General features: G+C 37.2%; 1 protein-coding gene across 7 annotated transcripts in view; it reads left to right on the top strand.

Moving 5' to 3' along the window:
- Nucleotides 1-24,743, top strand: part of LOC144309720 (homeobox protein Mohawk-like) — a 67,948-nt gene that overhangs the window by 25,087 nt on the left and 18,118 nt on the right. For 5 of the 7 annotated variants that reach the window (XM_077890824.1, XM_077890825.1, XM_077890822.1 and 2 more), the window contains one exon: nt 19,514-19,605. The exons of the other annotated variants lie outside the window; for them this stretch is intronic. In XM_077890824.1, coding sequence (XP_077746950.1) covers nt 19,514-19,605 — 92 coding nt within the window. The remainder of the gene's footprint in view (nt 1-19,513; nt 19,606-24,743) is intronic. 7 annotated transcript variants of the gene reach the window in all.

Here is a 24,743-nt window from a genome sequence, read left to right as displayed (position 1 = left end):
CCAGTTGAACTTTGGACAAGATTGACAAGTTTCATTTAAAAAATTTCATTGGAAATTCATCTGGGATTGCATTGAATTTATATAGTAATTTGGGGAATATCTCTATCCTTATTATATCATCTTTCCACTCAGTCTTTCCATTTATGCTGATTATTTTTCAGGATATTCAATAAATTTTTATAGTTTTCTTTACATAAGGTTTACATACTTCTCATTAAATTATTAGATGTTTTATTTTTTCATTTTTATTGTTTCCATTGTGGATGAATTCCAATCTATTACATATTATCATATTTATCACTGATATATAATAGGAAATCTGTTGAGGTTTGTGTATTTTTCTTATACCATCTTATATTTTCTTTTACCTGATTGTCAGAGGATGAATAAACATCCAACTTTCAAATAGTAACAGCTTTATGTACTTATTCTGCTCTTTTCTCTCTTGCCCTTATTCCCTCCCTCCAGTTATTACATTCCATTGACCAAATTTTCCAAAACAATGTTGGATAATAGTAGTGATGGCAGGCATCAAAGGGAATTTTTCTTATATTTTACTGTTAAGTATAACGTTTGCAGAAAATTTCTGATGTCATCACTTTGTCAAGGTAAGGGATTCTCTTTCCATTCCTAGATTATTTAATAAGAGATTCTCCCCACTCCCAAAATGTACACATAACTAAATAGGTTATTATAATGATCAGATGCTAATTCCACAATTTTTAATACCATTTGACTGTCCTCTTTTAATCTGTTTGTGTAGAGTAAGTTTCTTAGGGTTTAACCTCCTTGAATTCTTTTTCTTTTTTTTTTAGATTTTATTTATTTATTCCTGAGAGACAGAGAGAGGCAGAGACACAGGCAGAGGGAGAAGCAGGCTCCATGCAGGGAGCCCGATGTGGGACTTGAAACTGGGACTCCAGAATCACACCCTAGGCCGATGGCAGCGCTAAACCGCTGAGCCACCAGGGCTGCCCTTATTTAATCATTTTATATCAAAATTCTCAAGTGAGCTTTATCTATAATTTTCTTTTGTTCTAACACTCTCCTTGCACAATTTTGATATTAGAGGTATACCAGGCTTGTGGAATGAGCTAGAAAATACTTCATCTTTTCCTACTCTGGAAAAGTTTAAACAACGTAAGGATTAGTTTTTCTGTATATCTTGAGGATTGGAAAGAGTTCATCTATGAAATCATCTTGGCCTGGGATCCCTTGGTTCTCTACTTTCTCTCACATGCTCTTCATCTTTCCCTCCATATCATGAACAATTATCTCTGCTTTATCTTCCAGATCACTCATTTGGTCATCAGCTTTGCCCCATCCATTCTATTGGTCAGCCTTTCTACTTCTTTTAATTTTGGTGTCTTGTTTTTTATTTTCTAAGAACATCATTTTTTTTCTTATCACTCCTTTTTCATAGCAGTCATAACCCCTGTAGAGATCAGAAGTTATCTGAATCTCTACTCTGCATCTCTTAATGGCCTTTATGCCTTTGCTAGGAGTCATCTTTGCTAGGTCCCCTAACTTGTTTAAAGAACATTTGTAGAAACTGTGTCCTGGATTCAGGTAATCTAGAGGTGCTCTACAGACTCAGCAAGGAAAAGCATGGGCTAGCTCTTCTGATGTCTGTTCTATAACTGGTAACCTTCATGATTCTTCCCATGGCCCACTTTGTTCTCTATAAATTCCTGGCTTGTAGTGTCTTCTGTGCCCTGTTGGGAAAAGCAGCTCACACTCTACCACACTCTGCCACTTGTTTTGAGTTGTAGTTCTCTGTGTAGATTTCCTCATCAATTTAGTCTGCATTTCATCTTTTGTGAATTTCTCAATTTTTCTGATTTGATGGTGGTGCCATTTATTGTTTTCAAGCATTGCTAGGCACTTGTTTTTAAATTTACATCCCATAATTTTAATGGGATTTTGAGAGACATAAGTAAAGCTTCTTCAGTGCACCATCTTAAAGGGAACTCTGTAATATAGACTGTTGTCAGTAAATGTTTTTCTCAAAGATGTTTGTTGCTGATAGTTTTTAGTGGGAATTTACACACATTCAGAATTATGTATAGATTTTGAATATCAAAGGAATAATAAATAAAGAGTAATTTCATACAGAATGGAACATGGGAACTCCTGGAAAAATCTTGCTGGGTTTCATGTACATAAACATGACACATTATGATGATAAGACTTTCCAAACTTCAGTGCTTGAAATAAAAAGGTAAATATAATTTAAATAAAAAATACTTGTAATTATGACATGATATTGTAGTAGTTGGTAGTCATAGACCTAATAAATGCTACACTTTTGAAATGTGATTTTTTTTGAAATGTGATAGTATCCATTTCAAATCTGAATGGATACTATTTTACCCTCTAGTTGAGCATGTGGCAGGACTTGCTAGAACTAACTTTTCTTTTCACCCTTCCAGTGGAAAACCTAAGTTCTTTGTGAGTGAGTACTGTTGGGAATTTTTAAGTAAAAAAAAGTGGCTAAGAATTCCATTCCTTTTCCCCAATCATTCCGTCAAGCAAATCGATTAATGGAGCATTGAATAATCATATACTTCAGATTGTTAGGTTTTTTTTTTTTACTCTTTTGTACTTGGATTACTTAATAATTTTTAGCTATTGCTATAAATATAGCTGATTAAAGTTATATATCAAAGTAAAGAGATGCCATGGGAGAGAAACTGTTATCATATTTCAAAAATATCATATTAAAGAGCTGCATATTAAAATTTACATATTTGATTTATTTTGAAAATGTCAGAATATCTTGACTTTCTCTAATTTCTTTCTTTTCCTTTCTTCCTTCCTTCCCTACCTTCCCCTCCTCCTTCAATCCCCTTCTCCAGTCTCTCTCTCTCTCTCTTTTTATTAAAGAGTAAAATGCATGATCTTTATTTAGGGCTCTGCTATCCAGATTCTTCCTCAGTTTGTTCGACTGTGGCTAAGCTGACTGAATATTTCACCACATTCTCATGTCTCTGGGCAGTGGTAGACTGACCACAGAATACTTTTCTATGAGTTTTCTTTCTTCCCTCAGGGATATTCTTGATTGTCCAGCTGTCAACATGTGGAGACTGTGCTATTTATACAGTAATTAATTTAAAATAGGCCACTGTTCCTAATGTCTTTCCTAGAGTAGCACCCTCTTTTATTTGGACCTAACATTTCCAGAGTCTTTTGCTTGTGATGACTTTATTGTCATGATGTTAGGCAATATCTGCTCTATGGGGTGGGTCTTTCTCTGGATTATATAGCAAATGCTTTGGTATATCCTTTGAAGCACTAGAATCATTTCGATGAGGTCAAGGGCTTTACATATTATCACTGGTTGATATGCTGTTGGGCAAAAAGAATAAACAGTAAATATCAGAGCTAATTTTTAGCCGGACATTGCAGCAAATCCCTTCACAAGGGTTTTTTTTTTTTTTTTTCCTGGAATATAGGGATTTGAAGGGCTTTCTTTTCCAACAAACCTGCATACCCTCTGTGGGAGATGCTAATGGGCAGCAATATATCCAAGCACTTATTCTAAGAAAATATTAAATGAAGGCTTTGAAATGAAGAAGAAGAAAGAAATGCTGGAAAGCCAGCTTGAGATCATGGAACATACATTGCTAGGAACAGACAGCTCATATGCCACAGACAGAAAAGGAGTATTTTTTAATACTTAACCATGACGGATTTGAAAGGGACAACTGTGGTTATAAAGTGCAGAATAGTTGTTACTCCTATGTATTGGCTTTATATCGGTACATAACAAATTACCACCAACAGCAACTTAATACCATTTATTACCTCTGAGTTTTATAAGCCAGAAGTCTGGCATTCATGACTGGATTCTCTACTCATAGTCTCACTACGTTGACATCAAGGTGTCAGTCACACTGGGCTCTTATCTGGGGGCGCTGGGAAAGATCACACTCATAAGTTTGTCTAAACTATTGGCATAAATAATTTCCTTGTGATTGTAAGACTGAGGACCCCACTTCTTTGCCTCTCAGCTTACCAAAGTTGCCTGATCCCCTCACTGGTTCTCCGCATTTTCAAACCAGCAACAGCACATTGCTCCCCTCTGACACTTAATCTTTCTGTCCTGTATCCCCACAGAATAAAGCTCTGAGTATAAGGGCATGTGTGATTAAATTGCACCCACTCAGATAATCCAGAATAATCTCCACAGTTTAGGGTCAGCTAATTGGTAATCTTAATTACCTCTGCAGTGCCACTTTTAATATGGAACATAACAGATTCACAGATGTGACACTGGGGAAAAAGTCACAGGGGCAAAATATTGCCTATCCCAGAAGAGATCACTTAGAGGGATTTAAGTAAGGTTTTGCCCATTCGATCTCAAAAGTTTAGACAATAAGCATTATAATTAGTGTGATCTTTTAATTATAAAGTATGAAAAGTATACTGCTTTGCTATGGATAGGTTTTGTGAAATCAAATCTTGTCTAAATAAATTAGTTGACATTTACATAATTAGTTACATATGAGTACAAAAATTGCACATTATGTATTCTCTTTATATATTTGATTAGTCTTGCTTTCCTTAATGATACATATATTTATCATAATAATATCATAATGTTAGCTCATAACATGAGGCTGTTTCTTAAAGATTTTATTTATTTATTTTGAGAGAGAAAGAGAGAAAGAGTGTGAGTAAGGGGAGGGCAGAAGGGGAGAGAGAGAGGAGGAGAATCCCATACAGACTCTACTCTGAGTGTGGAACCCAATGTAGGGCTCAGTCTCACAACCCTAAGATCATGACCTGAGCCAAAACCAAAAGTCAGACATTCAACCAACTGACCACAGCCATCCAGCTGCCCTGAAGCTGGCATTTTAACAAACATGCAACCATCAGACAACTGACAATGTATTTCTTTTTTTTTTTAATTTTTATTTATTTATGATAGTCACAGAGAGAGAAAGAGAGAGAGGCAGAGACATAGGCAGAGGGAGAAGCAGGCTCCATGCACCGGGAGCCCGATGTGGGATTCGATCCCAGGTCTCCAGGCTCGCACCCTGGGCCAAAGGCAGGCGCCAAGCCGCTGCGCCACCCAGGGATCCCTGACAATGTATTTCTAAGGTAGATTCCTAAATGGTTCCCAGTGTGATGGTGAACATCTACTGCACATGGTAACAACAGTTGCCATTTATTGAGTGCTTACTATGTGCCTTGCACTGTGCTTTACCCTCATGTGCTATTTTATTTAACCCCACAATAACTCTGTGATATATGTCTTACTATCCTTACTTTGATGATGAAAGAACAGTTATATAAAATTTGTCCACATAAGCTGTGATGTTGCAGAGCTAGAATTCAAGCTCAGATCTGTTTGACTCTAAAGCCTTGCTCTGGACCCCCTTTTTTTTTTACTTTTCCCCAAACCTAGGGAAAGTTACACAGATGGTAATATCTTGAGAGATCCCCCCACCTCATTTTCCAAGATTTATTCTACCTCCTGGTTCCTAAGGAGCCTATGTCCTTGCTCTGTGCTCAGCCTCCCACCAATCATAGTAGGTACTCTGTCTACCCCTTCTGTCTTCTATAGTAAATGAATCGCCATTAAAAATTGCAGGACTTTATTTTAGGACAGCTGATGTCTGTGAGGTGATGGAAAACAGCATGGTCAAAATAGTTTAGGCATAATAATGACAATAATAGTAGCTGGTAATTATTGAGCACTGTTTACCAAGTGCCAGTCATTTTCTTACTTAATCTTCATAACGACCCTGTGAGGTAAGTACCACCTATCATCCCCATTTCCCACACAGTATTTTGAAAGCAGAACGTGCAGGTCTCTAAATGATTGAATGTGTGAGAGAGTATCAAAGGAGCCCCCTTCACTCCTCTGGGCCATCCTAATCATTTCTCCATTCCAGAAGATTATTATCAGCCTTGTCACTCCTTCATCTTTGATTACAACCTTCAGTCCAGAATTTATTTCATCACTTCCTTTGTAGTAATGCAAGTTTTTTCAGAGTCCCAGTATGAATGAGTATTTAAGGCTGGAGATGATGCCATTAGGACAAATTAGGACAGAGCTTTCTCTGTAGGACAGGCAATGGCACACAGGCCATAGACTTCCAGGAGGAAGTACAGAGCATCTCTGTAGAAAGGAGAAGGGATCCAGGGACATAACAATGGCCATAGGGAAGCAAACATCTGCCCAAAGCAATTTTCCTGAGAGCTGTGGAGCCCAAGCTGTGGAGAAAGTAGATAAAGCAATCATATAGAACAAGGGTGATGGGGCCCTTTATTAGGGGGAGCTTTTCCCTTGGAGGGGGCAGCAAATCTGTTGAGAAAAGAAGTCAGATTCTTTCCTGTAGCATCCTGAGTGGCCCCAGAGCACTGAGGGCAGGAGAGGAGCTGGCACTTGTCTAGAGTCTGGGGTCTAAGGCTTCACTTACAGCCTCTGCTGGTAAATTTGACTTCAGGCTTCTACTTCAAGCCACTCTATAGAAATCCACAGAAAATACAGCTGTGCCTTGAATTGCAGAATAGATACATTCCACAAACATTAGATTTAAATTGAATCAAATTTTAAAGACAGTGTAGAGACTTGATGACTTCAAATATTCCTGCATTGAATCCTTTGGTTATATGAAGGATATAACTCAACTTCTATGTTTCCTAAGTTTATATTCTAAGATATTAGGTTTTTCTTACATTTGAGGTTAAACAACAATATCAACTGCCTTTTATTAGTCCTGTCATTGTGTCAGCAGTAATGCCTATTAAAGTATTGCATCCTGATTGTAAAATGTGACTGAAATTACTGGAAAATATCATACTGAGTAGATGAACTGTGACTATCATAGTTTTAAAGCCACAAAAATGTTGTCTTTATGTGTGAGTGTATGCTCTCAGTTTTTGATCTTCCTATATTAATGAAGATTGTTACTTTAGGGGAAGAATTTTTTTTTTATTTTGAATGCTCTCTCCAAAAGTTGGACACAATAGCATTCCTTTAAAAAAAAAACCCTCATTTTTAATCTATAATTAAAGCCAAAGTTTTCTTTTAATTTTGAAAGCTTGTCCTTGAACTAAAATAACATGGAAAATTTTAAAACATGGCTCCAAGCTGCTGTAGATACATTTTATTTAAACCACAGAGACTGCAGTTGGATTTCTCAGTGCCAGACAGACTACAAATTGTAACTGTACCAGAAGCAACTCTGAATTTCTGGATGTTGTAGTACCAGCAAGGCTAGTTGTTTTTTTGGAGCTGTACTCATGAATGACTTAATCCCTATGTTAAGATCAAATGTCATGTCCATTGCCATGTGTAGAAGCAGCAAGCAAAGCCTCTTTTCCCTTTGCATAAGTATGATGTGCTTGCCTGTAGAGGAACAAGGCAGTAGGTAGGAAAAGTCACAAAATAGAAGTTGTAAAGTGAGGCTAGAACACAGTGAGACTCCGAAAGTTGGATGAACGATAAAAATATCCTTTAAAGCAGAATGCCATTGTTTATTATGGCAAGAAAAGGGTATAATATCCATGATTGAATTGTAAAAATATTTTTACTAAAGTCATTTTTTGTACTTACTATTCTGGTATTAGGTTAGCAAATCTAATGCCAGATTAGATCTATTAATACATTGTGTTGCTCTATGTACTTTAGAAAGTACATGAACATCTGTTATTTTATTTGATCGTCATTATAACTCTATGACGTAAAAATAAGGATAATTATCCCTGCTTTCTTGCAGGGTGGGAAGGAGTGACCCACTGGTGCACAGCTACTTAATGACAGAGCCAGAAAGAGAAGTTGAGTCTCTCAGCTCCTCGTTCAGGCTTTTTCCACTTGATTTTACGGTGTTTTCCATTCTAGTTAAGTATATTCAAAATAAAAAAAAATCATTCATGGAGTAGAAGTCTCCCAAACAGTGACTCTTAGTTTATTTAGAGCTGTTCCTCCTTTTGTATATGGGCTGCTTTGAAAACTGGATAGAAAGCTTTGGATCCTTGTCCAGAGGAATGTGCATCCATTCTCCTTACCTGACACTTCAGTGTAACCCAGATGGTAGAAGGAGTATCTTTGATTCCTTAAATCTAAATAGGATTCTCTTGGACACTTTATTCATGCTGTGGAATGTCGGGCCCTTCTGAGGAATTTATTTATTTATTTATTTATTTATTTATTTATTTATTTAGATTTTATTTATTTATTCAAGAGAGGCACAGAGGCAGAGACATAGGCAGAAGGAAAAGCAGGTTCCCTGCAGATAGCCCGATGTGGGACTCAATCCCAGACCCTGGGATCATGCCCCGAGCCAAAGGTAGGCGCTCAAGCACTGAGCCACCCAGGTGCCCTTCCTTCTGAGGATTTCTGACTATGCCTGAGGGTTCTGTCTTCAAAGCATATGTCACTATGTACTTTCCATGCTACATTCAACCTTTGGGTTGCACTGCCATCTCACATATGTTGTCCCTGTTCTGCATCACAAAGATTCAGATATGAAATGTACTTTATTCCTCAAATGCCAGCATGTCCTTCCACTCAGAAGATGCAGAAATGTAGTAGACTATGGAAAATTTGGAGAGAACGGAGGAGAGCCTTATATTATAGCAGTTCACATAGTTTCATGTGCAGCACTATTTTTCCCTGTTCTTAAGTGTCCTTTAGACATTCCACATGGGACTCTTCCTGCTATGCTTGATGTGGTCCCCCAGCCTCACAGCATCTCACTAGTTCAAGTTTCTGCCTTCCACCCTCTCCTATTCACCCGCTAGTTTCCTAATTGTCTCGAAATCTCCAAGTTCTTTTCACTCAGTGTAGTAGAATCCAGCTTTCTCCAGCATCAGCTTGCAAACTCTGTTCCAGGCCTACCTTTGCATACTTAACCTGCCCCCCAAGATGCTAAACAAACCTAAGGGGCCTCATGGTTTATTACTTTCACTTTCTTTATAAGGTATTTGTGATGTTAAATGGGAACTTATTTTCTTTAGTTATACGTGTTTATAATTTTAAAGATTTCAAGGATTCCCTAAAACCCAACCATCATTCCACCTAGGTTTGGAACCCCATTTGGAGATAGTTCTGGAGTTTCTAGTGTTCTTGGGACTATGAGTTTAGGACTTATTTGGGGTTCCTCTTTGAAGCAGAGTTGATGGTTAGGCAGGGTGCTCTCATAACCTCTGCAGAGTTGAATCCAGGTCAGGACAGTTAGTGTAGAGGTCATCTCTGGGCTCAGAAGCCCATACTAATGGACTTGTCCATTCCATCTTCCTGGCCAGTTTGGAAACTGAGGGTGGCTTTGAAGCTTCTGGGAAAAAAGAAAACAAATCCACCAGAAAATACTTTGTTTTATGTTCGTGCTCTATTAAGAAAATGATACATGCATTATCAGGAAAAGTGAATAACATGATAGAGGAATAGAAATTGGTATTAAAAAGTGGATAGTGATTTTAGGAAAGGAGTCAATTAGATAATTAGATCATTTCTTCCATTTGTTTTAAATTTGAAACTATGTTATTCTAAGAGACACATTCTTTTTTCCCCATGATGGTCCTCTCCTTGGTGATGGTCTGTGATTTCAAAGCACTGCTGCTTTCATTCTATTTCCATTTTTAGGGTATTCTAGCATGAATACTTTTGTTCTTACATGTGATTGTGCAGGACAAAAAGATTTTTATCTTATTTCAAAGCAGTGATATTATTGGGCTATAGTTTATCATATTTCTGAGAGAAGCTTCCCATCTAGTCCCATGATATGACTTAGAAATATCACCAGTAAACACATATGTTGAGAAACTGGCAGAGGTATGGAGTTAGGGATAAGCCAGAAATGTCATTATAACCCCTAGAGTTCTGAGGTTGTGTTGAAGAGGTAGACATCTTCAAAGTGGAAGTTAGGCCCTGACCATGCTTTCTTCTAGCACTGGAGTACCTTCTGTGATCCCCAATCCTTGGCTTACTCTCTGATTTATTAACGAGAGAAAAGCTGGGAGGATGTTAAATCAAAGGAGCAACATTGGGATCTCTGGGTGGCTCAGCGATTTAGCTCCTGCCTTTGGCCCAGGGCATGGTCCTGGAGTTCCAGGATGGAGTCCCGCATCAGGCTCCCTACATGGGGCCTGCTTCTCCTCTGCCTGTGTCTCTACCTCTATCTCTCTCTGTGTGTGTCTCTCATGAATAAATAAATAAAATCTTAAAAAAAAACAAAGGAGCAACATTAGACACATTTTACCTTCTTTAGCCAGCTCATCACAATTAGACACTTCTCTTCAAGTGCTTTCTGCCACCATTGAAAGACTCAGCCAGAATCAAAAATCATTTCATTCACCTCTATCTTAACCACTGGTCATTTAAACTTGGGTACTTGAGGTAAATTATATATAAATTTCTTTCCTGGGATGGAAGGGCTGTTTTAATACTTGACTATAGGTCGGATAGCTCTATCTTGATAAAGAGCTAGAGAATCTGATTTTGAGAGAGAATCATCTAGAAAAATAGAAAGTATAGTGGTGATTATAAGAAATAATGATGTCAGAAATTGAAAGACCGAATAAATGTGTAATAGGAAAGAAAAACTAGAAGAGAAACATCCAAAAAATATTTCATAGTGATGTGGGAAAAGAACATTTGAAAAGTTCATTGGACTGAGAAAGGAGAGAGCTAAGAAGACAAGAAAATCATAATAGGATAAGGGAATGACTCTTATTTCCAGATCAGGGTCTGTATGCTAAAGGACCAGAGAATTTTTAAATACCAGGAATTACTGACAAATTAGGCCTGAAGAGACTCTTGAAGGAATTTGTGGATTCCATGTTGAGTAGTGTGGGGTGAGTCTTTAAACTGGTATTCTTTACTTATTGAGTACTGTGGGGCTTATGTATAAGCCTGTTATAAGCCTCGTTCAGTCTTCTCCCACTATCCCATAAAAAAGATTAAAAAGTACTCTTAAGGGGGAAAGAGTGTGCATGAAGTCAGCAACAGCAAGGAATCTTTTCTCCTTGTGCTAATACAGAAACTGAAGATGATGTGGTAAAAGGAAATGGTCATCATGACCAATTAGTAGTGAATAAGAGGTTTCTTTAACCAGGGATCAAGAATGGAAAGCAAAATACATGCTACAGTCAAGCCCTGTCTTATCTTCAACTTTTTCATTGTAGGATAACTCTAGAAATCTCTGCTTTCACAGGAATGCTGTGGGAAACTATGGACATTTTCAGTATTTCAGAGATTCCTCAGGATTCATTATCTCACTATGAGAATTAAGAGATGGGTCATAGAGTGGTTCATGTGTGCATTTTATCTAGAGTCACTTAGAACTGTGCAGTCCAATATATTAGCCTCTAGTCTCATGAGGCCACTGAACACTTAAAATATGACTAGTCTAAACTGAGATATGTTTAAATATGTGGAGGAAAACAACACAGAAAATATATCATCAATTTTTATATTGATTAGATGTTAAAATGGTAATATTTTGGACCATATTGAGATAAGAAAATATTTTATTACAATAATTCATTTTGGGGGCACCTGGGTGGCTCAGTCTGTTAAGCATCCGACTCTTGATTTCAGCTCAGGTCATGATCTCAGGGTCATGAGGTCAAGCCTCCTGTAAGACTCCACTCTGGGTGTGGAGTCTGCTTGGGAGTCTCTCTCTCTCCTGCCCTTCCCCCGCCCCATCCCCCTCTTGTGTACACACTCTCTCTAAAACATAATGTGTGTGTGTATATGTACAACAGGAGTCACTATGTTCATCTCACTATGCTCACCAAAAAAAAAAAACAAACAAACAAAAGAAGACAATTTTTTATAGATTGTAAGTTTCCATTTAGAAAAGCAGAGTTAGTTTCTTTTAAAGATAAATTTCTCTTGAAATTTCAAGTGAATTAACTAGAAGAACATTTTAGAGTAGGGTGAGAAGAAAGTTGTTTTATTTTTCATTGTCCTTGAAATTCAAAACTTAGTTTCACAGAAGTAACCCCTGTTTAATGCCAATGGATGCCAACTACTGTAGCAAGTTGTTAGAGAGGGCAGAGAACAGTGGTGCAGAAGCAGAGAAGATAAGCCTCAAAATGGTTGAATTTGTATGTTCCTTTTACTTCTTTTCATGCACACTTGGTTCACATGTGTTCATATTGCCTCTCAGTCCCCCAGGATTAAGTCTTTGGTCATAGCATCACAGCATCATAGGCCTGCTTTCTTTAAGAAATACCTCACATCTACTACTTATTCCTTGGTTACCTCTCCAAGGGCTAACTTCCAAACAGTAGCACAATGGCTAGGACCCATGGAAATACTTCTATCTTACTTCTTTTAAAATCAAAAGAAAAATGAACATAATAGTAATGAATACATAACAAATGTGAATTATATACATCTACCTATTGATGTAATCATAAAATACAATTTTAACCTTTTTTTATATAGGAAAGAGTATGCAAAGACAGAAGGCCCTAGAGCATACAAAAATCATAATGCAGCCCCGAGCCTGCTGCTTAACTCCCTTGGGTCCTTCTTTCTGCTTTCCAACAAGACTACTATTTTGTAATCTAACAGTCTAGCATCCTAATAGCATAATATGTTCTAACGTGATAAATTACTCTCTTCATCAGTTAGTGAGTCTGTTAGCAAATAATCCTTGAGATCTTTTCTGCTATGTATTAAAGCTAAAACAATGAGCATGACAGACAGCATATTGTGGGAGATAAGCATTGAACGAAGCAGTATGCCAAATACTACAAAGAAATACAGGATACTATAAATATGTAACAGAGGAATGTCATCTAAGTACATTATTTAAATATTTAACTTTTAATATACCCTTACAGAGAATCCTTAATATTTATAAGCAAATATGAATATAAAGTATTATTTCCCTTATTTTATATAAAAGACTATTCAACTCCACAAAAAACAACTCAATTAAAAAATGGGCTAAGGAGTTAAATAGACATTTCTCCATAGAAGATACACAAATGGCCAATAAACACATGAAAAGACACTCAACATTACTAGTCACTAGAGAAATGCAAGTCAAAACCATAATGAGATACTGCTTCACACCCATTGGATGGCTACTATTTAAAAAAAAAAAAAGATAAATAAATAAATAAATAAATAAATAAATAAATAAATAAATAAGACAAAACAGAAATCAAGTGTTGGGAAGGATGTGGAAAAATTGGAACCCTTGTGCACTGCTGGTAGGAATATAAAATAAGTGCAGCCTCTATAGAAAACAGTATGCTAGTTCCTCAGAAAAGCAGAAATAGAATTACCATATGATCCAGCAATTTTACTCCTGGATATATATATGCAAAAGAACTGAAAACAGGGACTCAAGCAGATGTTTGTAACACCCACATTCATAGAAGTGTTGTTCATAATAGCCAAAAGGTGAAAACAGCTCAAGTGTCTGCTGACAGATGAATGCATAAAGAAAATGTGGCATATACATAAAATGGAAGAGTATTCAGCCTTAAGAAGGAAGGAAATTCTGACACACACTACAAAATGAATGAACCTTAAAGACATTTTTTTAAGTGAAATAAGACAGTCACAAAATTTCATTCTCCCTGTGTGTATATATATTCATACTCTTTTTGCTATGGGACTCTCTTGTGGATAATGTTTTATTAATTTGAAGAACACTTTATGGAGTAGGGAGATACTTGTGAGTAATAAATATTTTGTCTCTATTAATTACATATGTTTATTTTCATTTTGATTTTTTCCTCATGTAGTCTTTAAAAAACTGTAATTATATTTAATAATCTGTCTCTGTATGGCTTCTAGATTTTAAGTGATAGAACTTCCTCCCTTCACAGCTTTAAAGGGGGTGTCACGAGTTTTCTTCCAATATTTCTATGGGTCTCAATTTTTACCTTAAATCTTTTAGGAATGCATCTTAATTTGACATATGGTATCATACAATGTGAAAAACTACTCAATTTTTTTTCCCATACAGCTACTTAGTTATCCTAATACCACTTATTGATCCATTTGTCTTTTTCCTTCTTCCCTGATGGGAATACCACATTTTATTTTTATTTTTATTTTAAAGATTCTCTTTATTTATTCGAGAGAGAGAGAGAGAGAGAGAAAAGCAGGCTCCACGCAGGTTGCCTGACGTGGGACTCAATCCCGGGACTCCAGGATCACACCCTGGGCCAAAGGCAGGCTCTAAATCGCTGAGCCACCCAGGGATCCCCAGGAATACCACATTTTAAACTGAGCCTATCTTATCTCTCTATTCTCCTCTACTGACTTCTTTTTTTTTTTACTCTTTTACTAGAAAGTCCCACACTGTTTTAATTAGTGAGCCTTTAGAATACGTTTAATATATGGCTGTGTTTATTCTCATTTCTCCTTTTTCAGTTTTTCTAGCTATTGTTGCTTGTTTTTCCATATTAATTTTAGGATCAACCTGTCTACTAAAAAGAACTATTTTGTTAGTTTTATTGGAATTGTGTTATATTTCCAAATTAATTACAGAAAATCGATATTTTTAGGATGTAGAATCATCTTATCCAAAAACTTGATATGTCTGTCCATAGCTTCTTTTGCTGCCATTAGGAGGGTTCTAAAATGTTCTAAATAAGTCTTGCATATTTCTGTTAAATTTGTTCATAGGCATTTTATCTTTTTGCTGCTTTGTTGTTGTAAGTAGAGTCCTTTCTTCCATCACATGTTTCTAACTGGTTGTTGCTTTTTATATGAGAATGCCATTGATTTGCATATGTTGTTATACTCTGCTACCGCAATAAATTTGCTTATTATTTTTGTAGGCCTTTTAGTAGACTTTCTTATGTTTTCTAGCAATACAGTTATATTACATGCAAACAGTGATGGTTTTACCTCCTGCTGAAATTTTTGCCATGAGTTCTTTCCCTGGCTTATTGCATTGACTTGTACCTCTACATACAGTGTTAAATAATAGTGATGATGATACACCTTGGCAAGACTTCTAGCTTTTTCCCAGTATGCACAATGCTGGCGTTTGGTTTTCAATCTGCGCCTTCTAGTTATGGCCTTAGACTTTGAAGATCTGGGTTCAGATATTTTTTCTCTACCATTAACTGAAAAACATTAGATAAATCATTTAACTTCTCTGATTTATTTCCATATCTTTAAATGAGGGAGAGAAAATGTCCTACCTCCCAGAGCTGTTGCTAATGGTTGTGAAAGCACTTGACAAGCTGTGCTATATGAATGTCCTTTGTTCATTCTGTTTCCTCCCATACAGAAGGCTTCCCTACACAACTCTTTTCGGAATTGTAAAACTAGATTTCCCTTTGTGGCTCCAAGCCTTTTTGGTAATTCCATTCACAACACAGTTTCTACATATATTCCAAAGTTGGAAAGAAAAAGTGCTTTTTGAACGATGAGCAAATTCCTTTGCTGACATTTAACCAAAATGTATTCCAAACCTGAAGCTTTTTGGAAGGCTAAGAAAATGTTGGTCACCTTCTTGTAAAAAAGTGAAATAAAAAATGTTTATGTACCTCAGCACTTCCTGGCTGAGCTAGAAGTGAGTGCACTGAGGTGATGTTATTTTGTGGTGTTTCAGTTCTGGGAAAAATGAAACCAGAAAATATAGGAAATTTTTCAAGATTTTTGGTTGTGAAAGCTTTCCTTTTTTTTTTTTTCTTCCAACTTTGGTTAACATTGAGAGAGCCATATAAGTTTGATTCAACTACATATCTTCTGCAAACTAATTCCCGTCAAGTGATCTGCTAACTAACATTTTCTTCTGTGTTAAATTCGGTGTTTTAGAGAGCAAACTGCATGTGTGGAGATACTGATGTCTGCCATTCTTTTCTTAGACATAATATTGCTGCCTGATAGCCCTGACTGAATGTCAGATAATTTGCACATATAGGACTTACAAATTCCTTTTTTAAAATGAAAAGGAATTCGTGCTAGTTTTTGTGCAGGGTTATGTCTTGGTCCAATCTAATACTTGCAAATTTACTTTTCCTTAATAAGAAATCCCCCAGCAAGTGGCTGCATAACTTAAAGGGTTTTCATTACTTTAATATATCAACTGGCCCCACAGCTCCCATGCTCGGAAAGTAAACTGTGGTCATTTGTACATCCCCCATGTTTTCTAACATCATTTACCTTCCTCTTTGAGGCAGCTATCATAGGACCTAGGTATCAAGCTGTGAAAGTAATTTCTTTCTCTCTAGAGCAGCAGCCTTCCTCACTGGGCTTGCTGTTCCATCAGTGGCTTGGTCATGTGGCTGGGCTTCAGAAGAGAATTTCATACTCCCTCATTTTCCTGGATTCAGTTCTCTGACTACACGTCGAATCTGGGGAATCTGCCCTTTCTAGAATGATTGTGGATGCAGTTTTGCATTGAAAGCTGATGAGGCCTGGAACGCCTGGGTGGCTCAGCAGTTGAACATCTGCTTTCGGCTCAGGTTGTGATCCTGGAGTCCTGGGATCAAGTCCTGCAGCGGGCTGCCTGCATGGAGCCTGCTTCTCCCTCTGCCTATGTCTTTGCCTCTCTCTCTCTCTGTGTCTTTCTTGAATAATTAAGTAAAATCTTAAAAAAAATAAAGCTGATGAGGCCTACATATATGCTCTTGTAGAGACTGGTGTGAGCAGGACACTAGTCTCCAGCACATGTTATGGATTTGTTTCCTAACCTTAAAGGCATACACATTTGAAAACATATGCATATATGAATGTGTGTGTGTGTGTGTGTGTGTGTATTCCTAAAATCATTGTTTGTGAATCCCAAAGTCAGTAAGAAAACAGTGGGGGAATGTGGCATAAGGTACATAGATCTATTCAGTTCTTTAGAGGGAAAGGCTTTTGGAAATCTTTGCTTATTAAATGTAAGTGGCAGTTGCTAGAAGAGTAGCAGTGCCATCCTTTACCTTATTTCACTTTACAGAGTGTGTATCAAAGCAAATTCAGTAAATTAGAATAAAGGTCAAACTAGAAAGTATTAAATGAATCAGTCAAAACTAACCTTTTTACAGATGTGTCCTGAACTGGTAAAGGGAGCTGGCACAGCTGAATATTCATGGCTCCCTTGACAGACCACATTCTAAATGAAGGGCTATATTCCTAAGTTAATTCAATAATAAAACAAGACTCAGGGTTGAAAATATATTCATTTCTGTGGAGGAAAACTCTTCATAATTATGTAAATTAAACTAGGTAACCCAGAAAGTGACAGCACGTGTTCCATTTATCATTTTTCTCATTAGATAATTTTCAGAAGACAGAACCATCTCCCTCTCGTTCACTACTGTATTACCAGCTGTTAGCAAAATACAGTAAAGATCTGTTGATTGATTGGTTTATTGATTGATAGCTGGGGAATATAATAAGTACTTCCACCTTTGAAACAATCTTACTTTGGAGAGGAATGTCTGTGTATCTTTTATTATGTAAATACAACAGCAAGCAAAGTAAATATGATGGGTCAGAATCAATTCTTAGGTAATCAGGAACAGACTGTATGCTGTGGAAATGGTTTACATTACTCCAAAAGCAAAATTTTGCATTTACTGTAAGATATGGTGGTAAAACATTGAGCTTTTGCTTTCTACCAATAGTGTAAACATTACTCCAAGATGCAGTCTCTGGAAATAATTTAGTTAACTCTTATTTTTATATGCATGTTCTGTTCTGGAGACTTGTTGCAAAAAATGATGGAAAGTTATTTTCTTTAAGTGACAGTTTGTTTACAGAAATTCCTTGAAATCTTGATGGTTATTGAAAAGACTGAAATAAATGTTGCCTCAAACTGCCTGTTGCAGAGCTACCCCACACCTTCCAAACCAGTACCATACTTTGTTAGTAAATCACCTAAAATCCATAAAGGTCATGGAGACTGCTCCCTTTGTAAAATGAAATATTTATGCTTCATTCCCAAAAACATATTGTGGATCATTTTGGTGTTTTAAGTTGAAGGTACATAGTAAATTATTCCAAAATTATGGAGGCCAAATGTCATTCTCTCCAAAAGTTTGTGTAATACCTATTTATCTGTGGGCAGATGACTGCACAGCATAATCAGAGGCAGACTTTGTCATGTTAAGTCTAAGTAAACACAGCTGAACATAAGCAAGTTGGACTACAAGGTTTTTTTGAGCTTTGCCAACAGCATATGACCTTGGAGAATGCTGCCCTTTTTTTTTTTTTACTACAATCTGCTTTCAATGGAAAAAAAAAAAGAATTCTTTTTGTTTTGAATTAACAGGTGATGATTAGAAGCTTGTTATGTTCTAATTTTTAGATGCAAGACAAATGAACATCATGCACGCACCCAACAAAAAGTCACCTTCCTGAGGGAGTTTATTCCCCATTAGGGAGCTGAATATAAACTGAGGGTGAAAGCCAATTAAAAGGTGCTCCTTTCTACAGAAAACCTTTTTGTGTTTATTTGTATTTTGTTCTTTGTCTTTGTGCCATTTCAACAGATTAAAATTGTGGTTCCAGATGCCAATAGAAAATGAACTTTATTGATTTATCCATTCTTTAAGAAACATCTGTCCTAAATAGCAAAGAAACTTTGTGTTGTCATTAACTTTCAGTTTTCAATAGAAACTCTCATTAACTGGTCAAGGCTTTCCTCAAGTCCCTTTTTTCCTTTTTTTAAATGCAAGTTTCTTCTCATACCTTCTTCTTTTAGCCGAGTAAGGAGCCCAGTATTACATTTTTTTAAGGGCACTTTGTGGCTAAAATAAGTTCCTATTAAATATTTCATGTCAAAAAGTGGACTTTAAGTGAGAACTTTGGTAAAAGATGGATTAGTGGAGATTTGTCTTGAAATGTCCAGCTTTTCAATATTCTCTGGCAAGTGGCCAGATAGATCTTCTGTTCTTCCCATTCCTTCACTTAAGGAAACTATTTTTTTCTCCTTCACCCTTTGGGTGTATATTTCCCTCTCAGAGCAAATGCAAATGTTTTAAGGGTGTGTGACTAATAAAGATTTTTAAATAATTTATCTTTTAAGACTTTGGTATCTTAGACTTTTTAAATCACGTGTTGAAAAATATTAACAAATGGGAAAATGTTTAGATCTATGTGCTAAAATATTATTCTGTAGTTAGATTCATATAAGACTCATCCTTATTTATTTGTATAGCTGCTTTTCCTATATGCTGATGAATTTCCATGTTAAAATAAATGCTTTGAGTAGAAAATATCAAAAAATTTCTGTAAGTCATCCAGAAACACAGTGTTCTATGTTAAGGATGGCATCAACCCAGCATCCACACTTGTAAGTCCTCAAAGCACCTCATACACTCAGCATGTCAGAATCACTCATTATGTCCCTCCTCCTCTAAAGGGACATTTCCTTTTCTCCCTTTCTTCCTAAATTCAGAGGATATCATCACTGTCCATCCATTCATCCCAGTCAGAAATTTAAGGGACATCTCAAACTCCTGACTCCCATCTCTACACCTATCTAGACATTCAACAAGTCTGCCCCCCTATCTCTCAAATCTTGGCTTGTCATCCTCACTGTTCCGTCCTTAATCCCAGGACTCTTCACTTCTGCCTTAGGTTCCTGCCATGATCCCACCTGGCTCCTCCAATCTGGTTTTCCACTACGGCAAGAGGGAGCTTTCTATGATCCACATCTGATCATACCACTGGTAAATACCCTTCACTCACTTCCTGTACCTTGCAGGATGCACCCAAAACCATAAACCTCACAGTGCCTGGCCTCTGCTAATCTCTCTTGGTTCACTTCCCTACTGCCCTGCCGCCCACCTCATTCGTTTCAGCTACACCAAATAGAGTCTCCCAAAGGAGCCATATAATGTCATGACATCGTGCTTTCATACAGCAGCCATTCCCTTCCCTTGGAATGCTTTTCCCCCATCTTCTTCACCTGAGTAATTCCTGCTCATCTTTCCCCGGGCCTGTCCTTTTCCCATCTTTTCTGGGACTTGGTACTCAGATAATGATAACACTGGCTGGGCATGCTAGTGTGAATAGAGGAGACTGCTTGCAGCTGCAGCTGCCCAAGGCCTCTATCTGCTGCTCAGGGATATCTTTTCCTTTCAGGACCACCAGCTCCTACCCCTGCCTTTGCTCTCTCCTCCTCCTTGCTCCCAGAGCACTTGGCAAAAGGAGCTGTTGTCATTCATTTATCAAAGTGTGAGTTGCTTAGGGATGAGATTCATTGGTGATTCGTATTTCTAGGGCCTACCACAGTGCCTGGCATATAAGATGCATTCAGTAAATGTTTGCTGTATGAACCATGGACTCATGAAAAAGTAAATAAAGACAACTTGGAGAAGAGCAAATTCTGTTGTGCTTAAAAGATGTGGCTTCTAGTACTAGTCCTAGTGTTTACTAACAACTTGGCCTTGGACTTGACAGTCATTTTTTCTGAGTCTCAATTTCTATATTATAAATGAAGGAAATGATATGTGCACACAAAAGGGAAATGAAATAAATTGCACACTTACAACTTGCAAGATGCTCAGTTAACATTATCATCACCTGAATTGTGTTCACTTAACCTGGCCCTTACTTATGCCCCCAAAAGGCAGGGGGGATTTAGGGTGATAAAATAATATGTACAAAGTATAATTTTACATTTGGTACAAGAAGATAATTTGGTTTTCACTTGGATAACTTCAGATTCACTGTAGTGTAGTTGTACATTCTCTATCAAAGTGTCAACCATTCAGAGATGGCAAAAAAATTTCAAGAAAAATAAGTATTTTGTTCATTTGGTCATTAGTGGGAAGAACTTTTTAATAATCATCAGTCTCTTTGTAAAATATCAAGAGTATTTGAAATAATCTATATATTCTTGCTCCAGTCAATCAAGAATTTAAGGATTCAAGTATAGTTAAGATGAAGCAGTGATACAGTTAAGGCCTTTTAAATATGATGTAAGTCATTAGTTTATTCCTTGTGAAAAGGACAGATATACTAGTTAGTTATATCTTCATAGGAAATCCTTAATAATAAATATTAGGGAAGTAGCTTATAAGAATTAGGAATTTCCAAAGCTGTTTTCTCAAATTTAGGTGCTGTAGTCTACCTTGAATAAGGGTCTTCACATGTAATACTTTCTCTAAGCATTTAAGAGTAAATACTCCAACATGCCTATATGATTACATGGGTAACATATATAAGCCACTGGTCCAATAGCTTACATGCGTCAACCCCAAAATGAGCAGCAAAAGACCAGTTGCTGACATAATCCTGTAATTTGTCTTGGTATGCTCATTCTCACTCTCACCAAAGATTCCATCCTCAAGTGTTGAGTATTATGGCTACCAAGCAACTGAAGTGATAGTCTCCAAGACATTGCAAAACCGAAGCCTTCATAATATGCAACCTTGCTCCTGTGAGAATTCTCTACACTTGAGCATCGTAGACATAACATGGCTGCCCTTGACCTAGCTTAGATAATTCAAATACAAAAGCTATTTCAAATTGTTCTGTTACTTATCTGCTCCACTTCAAGATAAATCTTCAACATTCACAAAAGGTTGCTGCCACTGCAGAGTATTTCCAATTGTGGAATAATTATAACTGCTATGTATTAAGTATTACTGGGTGCCTTATGTCTTACAGTGCTTATTTATAATTTCTACAATAGTCCTCATTGTTCAGTATTTTTTTGTATCTATTTTACAGATGAAAAAAATGAGGCTTAGAGAGATTAGGTAACTTGTCTCAGACCACATGCTAATATACAACAGAACTGGGATTCAGACCCCAAGCTCTCTGCTTCTAAATCTATCCTTTTTCCAGTGTACTTTACTTTTGAGGGAATCAAGTGTGGTTAAGTGAGTCTATCCTTCACAGTTTGTACTATTAGCAGAGAACAGGTGTGCTCAATTCATGATAAACCAAAACAAAGGCACAAATCCCATTAAAAGCAGCTGGGCGAATTGAGCAACTAATTGGTTATTCTCTCTGTGCCTCAAATATTTCTAAAATTAGCTTGAAATTCCATTTGAAAAATTCTTCAATTAGTCATGAACTCTGACTCACATTTCTAAAGCAACCTTTTGATAGGTGCTTCCAACACTTGCCCCACGCAACTCCTATTACTTCCTCTTTTCTTCGGTATAAGATAATCTCTTTTCTATTTCTAGGCCCACTTTCTGCTTTTCCTAGCCCTGCCAATTTTTATTTTTACAATCATTAGTTGTATGAATAATTAAATGTATTTTTACCAAGGGCTCTTCATTACTGCTCATCTTTCGTTTCTTTATTCTTCTCCTACAGACTCTTATAAGTCAACTCAAATACAGATTCCTTACTAATTTCACTTTGAGAGTATTATTGGCCACCTTCTTGTCTGAGTAAGAATCAATATGTTATGTTGTCTAATAAACAATTATTTTATAGAATGGTTTTTATAAGCCTCCTAAAGCAGGCTGAAAATCAACTAGATAATGTATCCAGATACTTCAAGTTTGGAAAATAAAAGAAATACTTTTTCTAAAAAGACTTACTTGCCAACTCCACCTTCTCACCTCCTGTTCTCATCTTATGCTGAGGTCTGTGTAATTAACTGCTGCCCTGAGGCCTGAAACAGTGGCTCACTTCTTCATATGTGTTTTGTAATGTCTTGTGTTCAGCTCCCTTTCTGGGTGGCCTGAGAAGGATTGTTACTCCTCCTATGCTCAGTAGATGCCTTCAGCTCCCTTGGCTGTGCACCTATGTGCAAACTGTATGCAAAACAAAGAGTGGTGCATTCATGCTGGGCATTACCTGGGTGTGCGTCTAAGGAGATAGACATCCAAAACAATAGGAAATGTCATGAACAATGGTGCTATGGCACTCTTCTAGGAGCAGAGGCCTACCCATCTCTTTGTTTTTGATAAAAAACTAGTCTTCCCTTGAATACCAATCCCTCTTCTTGCTTCCAACGCCTGAGTGTGGAAAAGTGACTAGAACTACCACATCCTATTAAAAAGGGGAGAAGGCCACTTACCTAACTTACCTACAAGAGCTTGGGGATACTAGAAGGAATGTATGGTTTTCCTGGCTGTCATTAGCCTTCTCCACCCCAGCCACCCAAAAACACAATTATTTTGTACTTTCATGACAAAAATATGTAGTTTGTTTACTCTTATGTATGAAAGCCAGACTCTTTTTTTAATAATAAATTTATTTTTTATTGGTGTTCAATTTGCCAACATACAGAATAACACCCAGTGCTCATCCCGTCAAGTGCCCCCCTCATTGCCCGTCACCCATTCACCCCCACCCCCCGCCCTCCTCCGCTTCCACCACCCCTAGTTCATTTCCCAGAGTTAGGAGTCTTTATGTTCTGTCTCCCTTTCTGACATCTCCCACACACTTCTTCTCCCTTCCCTTATATTCCCTTTCACTATTATTTATATTCCCCAAATGAATGAGAACATATAATGTTTGTCCTTCTCTGATTGACTTACTTCACTCAGCATAATACCCTCCAGTTCCATCCACGTTGAAGCAAATGGTGGGTATTTGTCATTTCTAATGGCTGAGTAATATTCCATTGTATACATAAACCACATCTTCTTTATCCATTCATCTTTCGATGGACACCGAGGCTCCTTCCACAGTTTGGCTATTGTGGACATTGCTGCTAGAAACATCGGGGTGCAGGTGTCCTGGCATTTCATTGCATCTGTATCTTTGGGGTAAATCCCCAACAGTGCAATTGCTGGGTCGTAGGGCAGGTCTATTTTTAACTCTTTGAGGAACCTCCACACAGTTTTCCAGAGTGGCTGCACCAATTCACATTCCCACCAACAGTGTAAGAGGGTTCCCCTTTCTCCACATCCTCTCGAACCTTTGTGGTTTCCTGCCTTGTTAATTTTCCCCATTCTCACTGGTGTGAGGTGGTATCTCATTGCGGTTTTGATTTGTATTTCCCTGATGGCAAGTGATGCAGAGCATTTTCTCATGTGCGTGTTGGCCATGTCTATGTCTTCCTCTGTGAGATTTCTGTTCATGTCTTTTGCCCATTTCATGATTGGATTGTTTGTTTCTTTGGTGTTGAGTTTAATAAGTTCTTTATAGATCTTGGAAACTAGCCCTTTATCTGATACGTCATTTGCAAATATCTTCTCCCATTCTGTAGGTTGTCTTTGAGTTTTGTTGACTGTATCCTTTGCTGTGCAGAAGCTTCCTATCTTGATAAAGTCCCAATAGTTCATTTTTGCTTTTGTTTCTTTTGCCTTTGTGGGTGTATCTTGCAAGAAGTTACTGTGGCCGACTTCAAAAGGGGTGTTGCCTGTGTTCTCCTCTAGGATTTTTATGGAATCTTGTCTCACATTTAGATCTTTCACCCATTTTGAGTTTATCTTTGTGTCTGGTGCAAGAGAGTGGTCTAGTTTCATTCTTCTGCATGTGGATGTCCAATTTTCCTGGCACCATTTATTGAAGAGACTGTCTTTCTTCCAGTGGATAGTCTTTCCTCCTTTATCGAATATTAGTTGACCATAAAGTTGAGGGTCCACTTCTGGATTCTCTATTCTGTTCCATTGATCTATGTGTCTGTTTTTGTGCCAGTACCACACTGTCTTGATGACCACCGGAAAGCCAGACTCTTTTATATCATTTTGATTCAAGGCAATAATGACTGTTTCTCGTTGCTCATTCACCATCTAATTCTGGATGTCTGAAGAGAATTTAGAATTGGAAATTTTAATTTTTAAATCATTTTGAGAATGTATATAGAGTATTCCATCACCAGAAACAAAAATGTGGGTAAGTGGATCTAGTTTGTTCTGGAAATGTAACTTTTGCTTTCTTTTTCTTTTTG

This window comes from Canis aureus, unplaced genomic scaffold (assembly GCF_053574225.1).
Source record: "Canis aureus isolate CA01 unplaced genomic scaffold, VMU_Caureus_v.1.0 ptg000196l_RagTag, whole genome shotgun sequence".
In the NCBI taxonomy this organism is placed as follows: domain Eukaryota; kingdom Metazoa; phylum Chordata; class Mammalia; order Carnivora; family Canidae; genus Canis; species Canis aureus.
The sequence above is the reverse complement of the archived record's forward strand: the minus strand, read 5'-3'. Positions and strand labels throughout refer to the sequence as shown.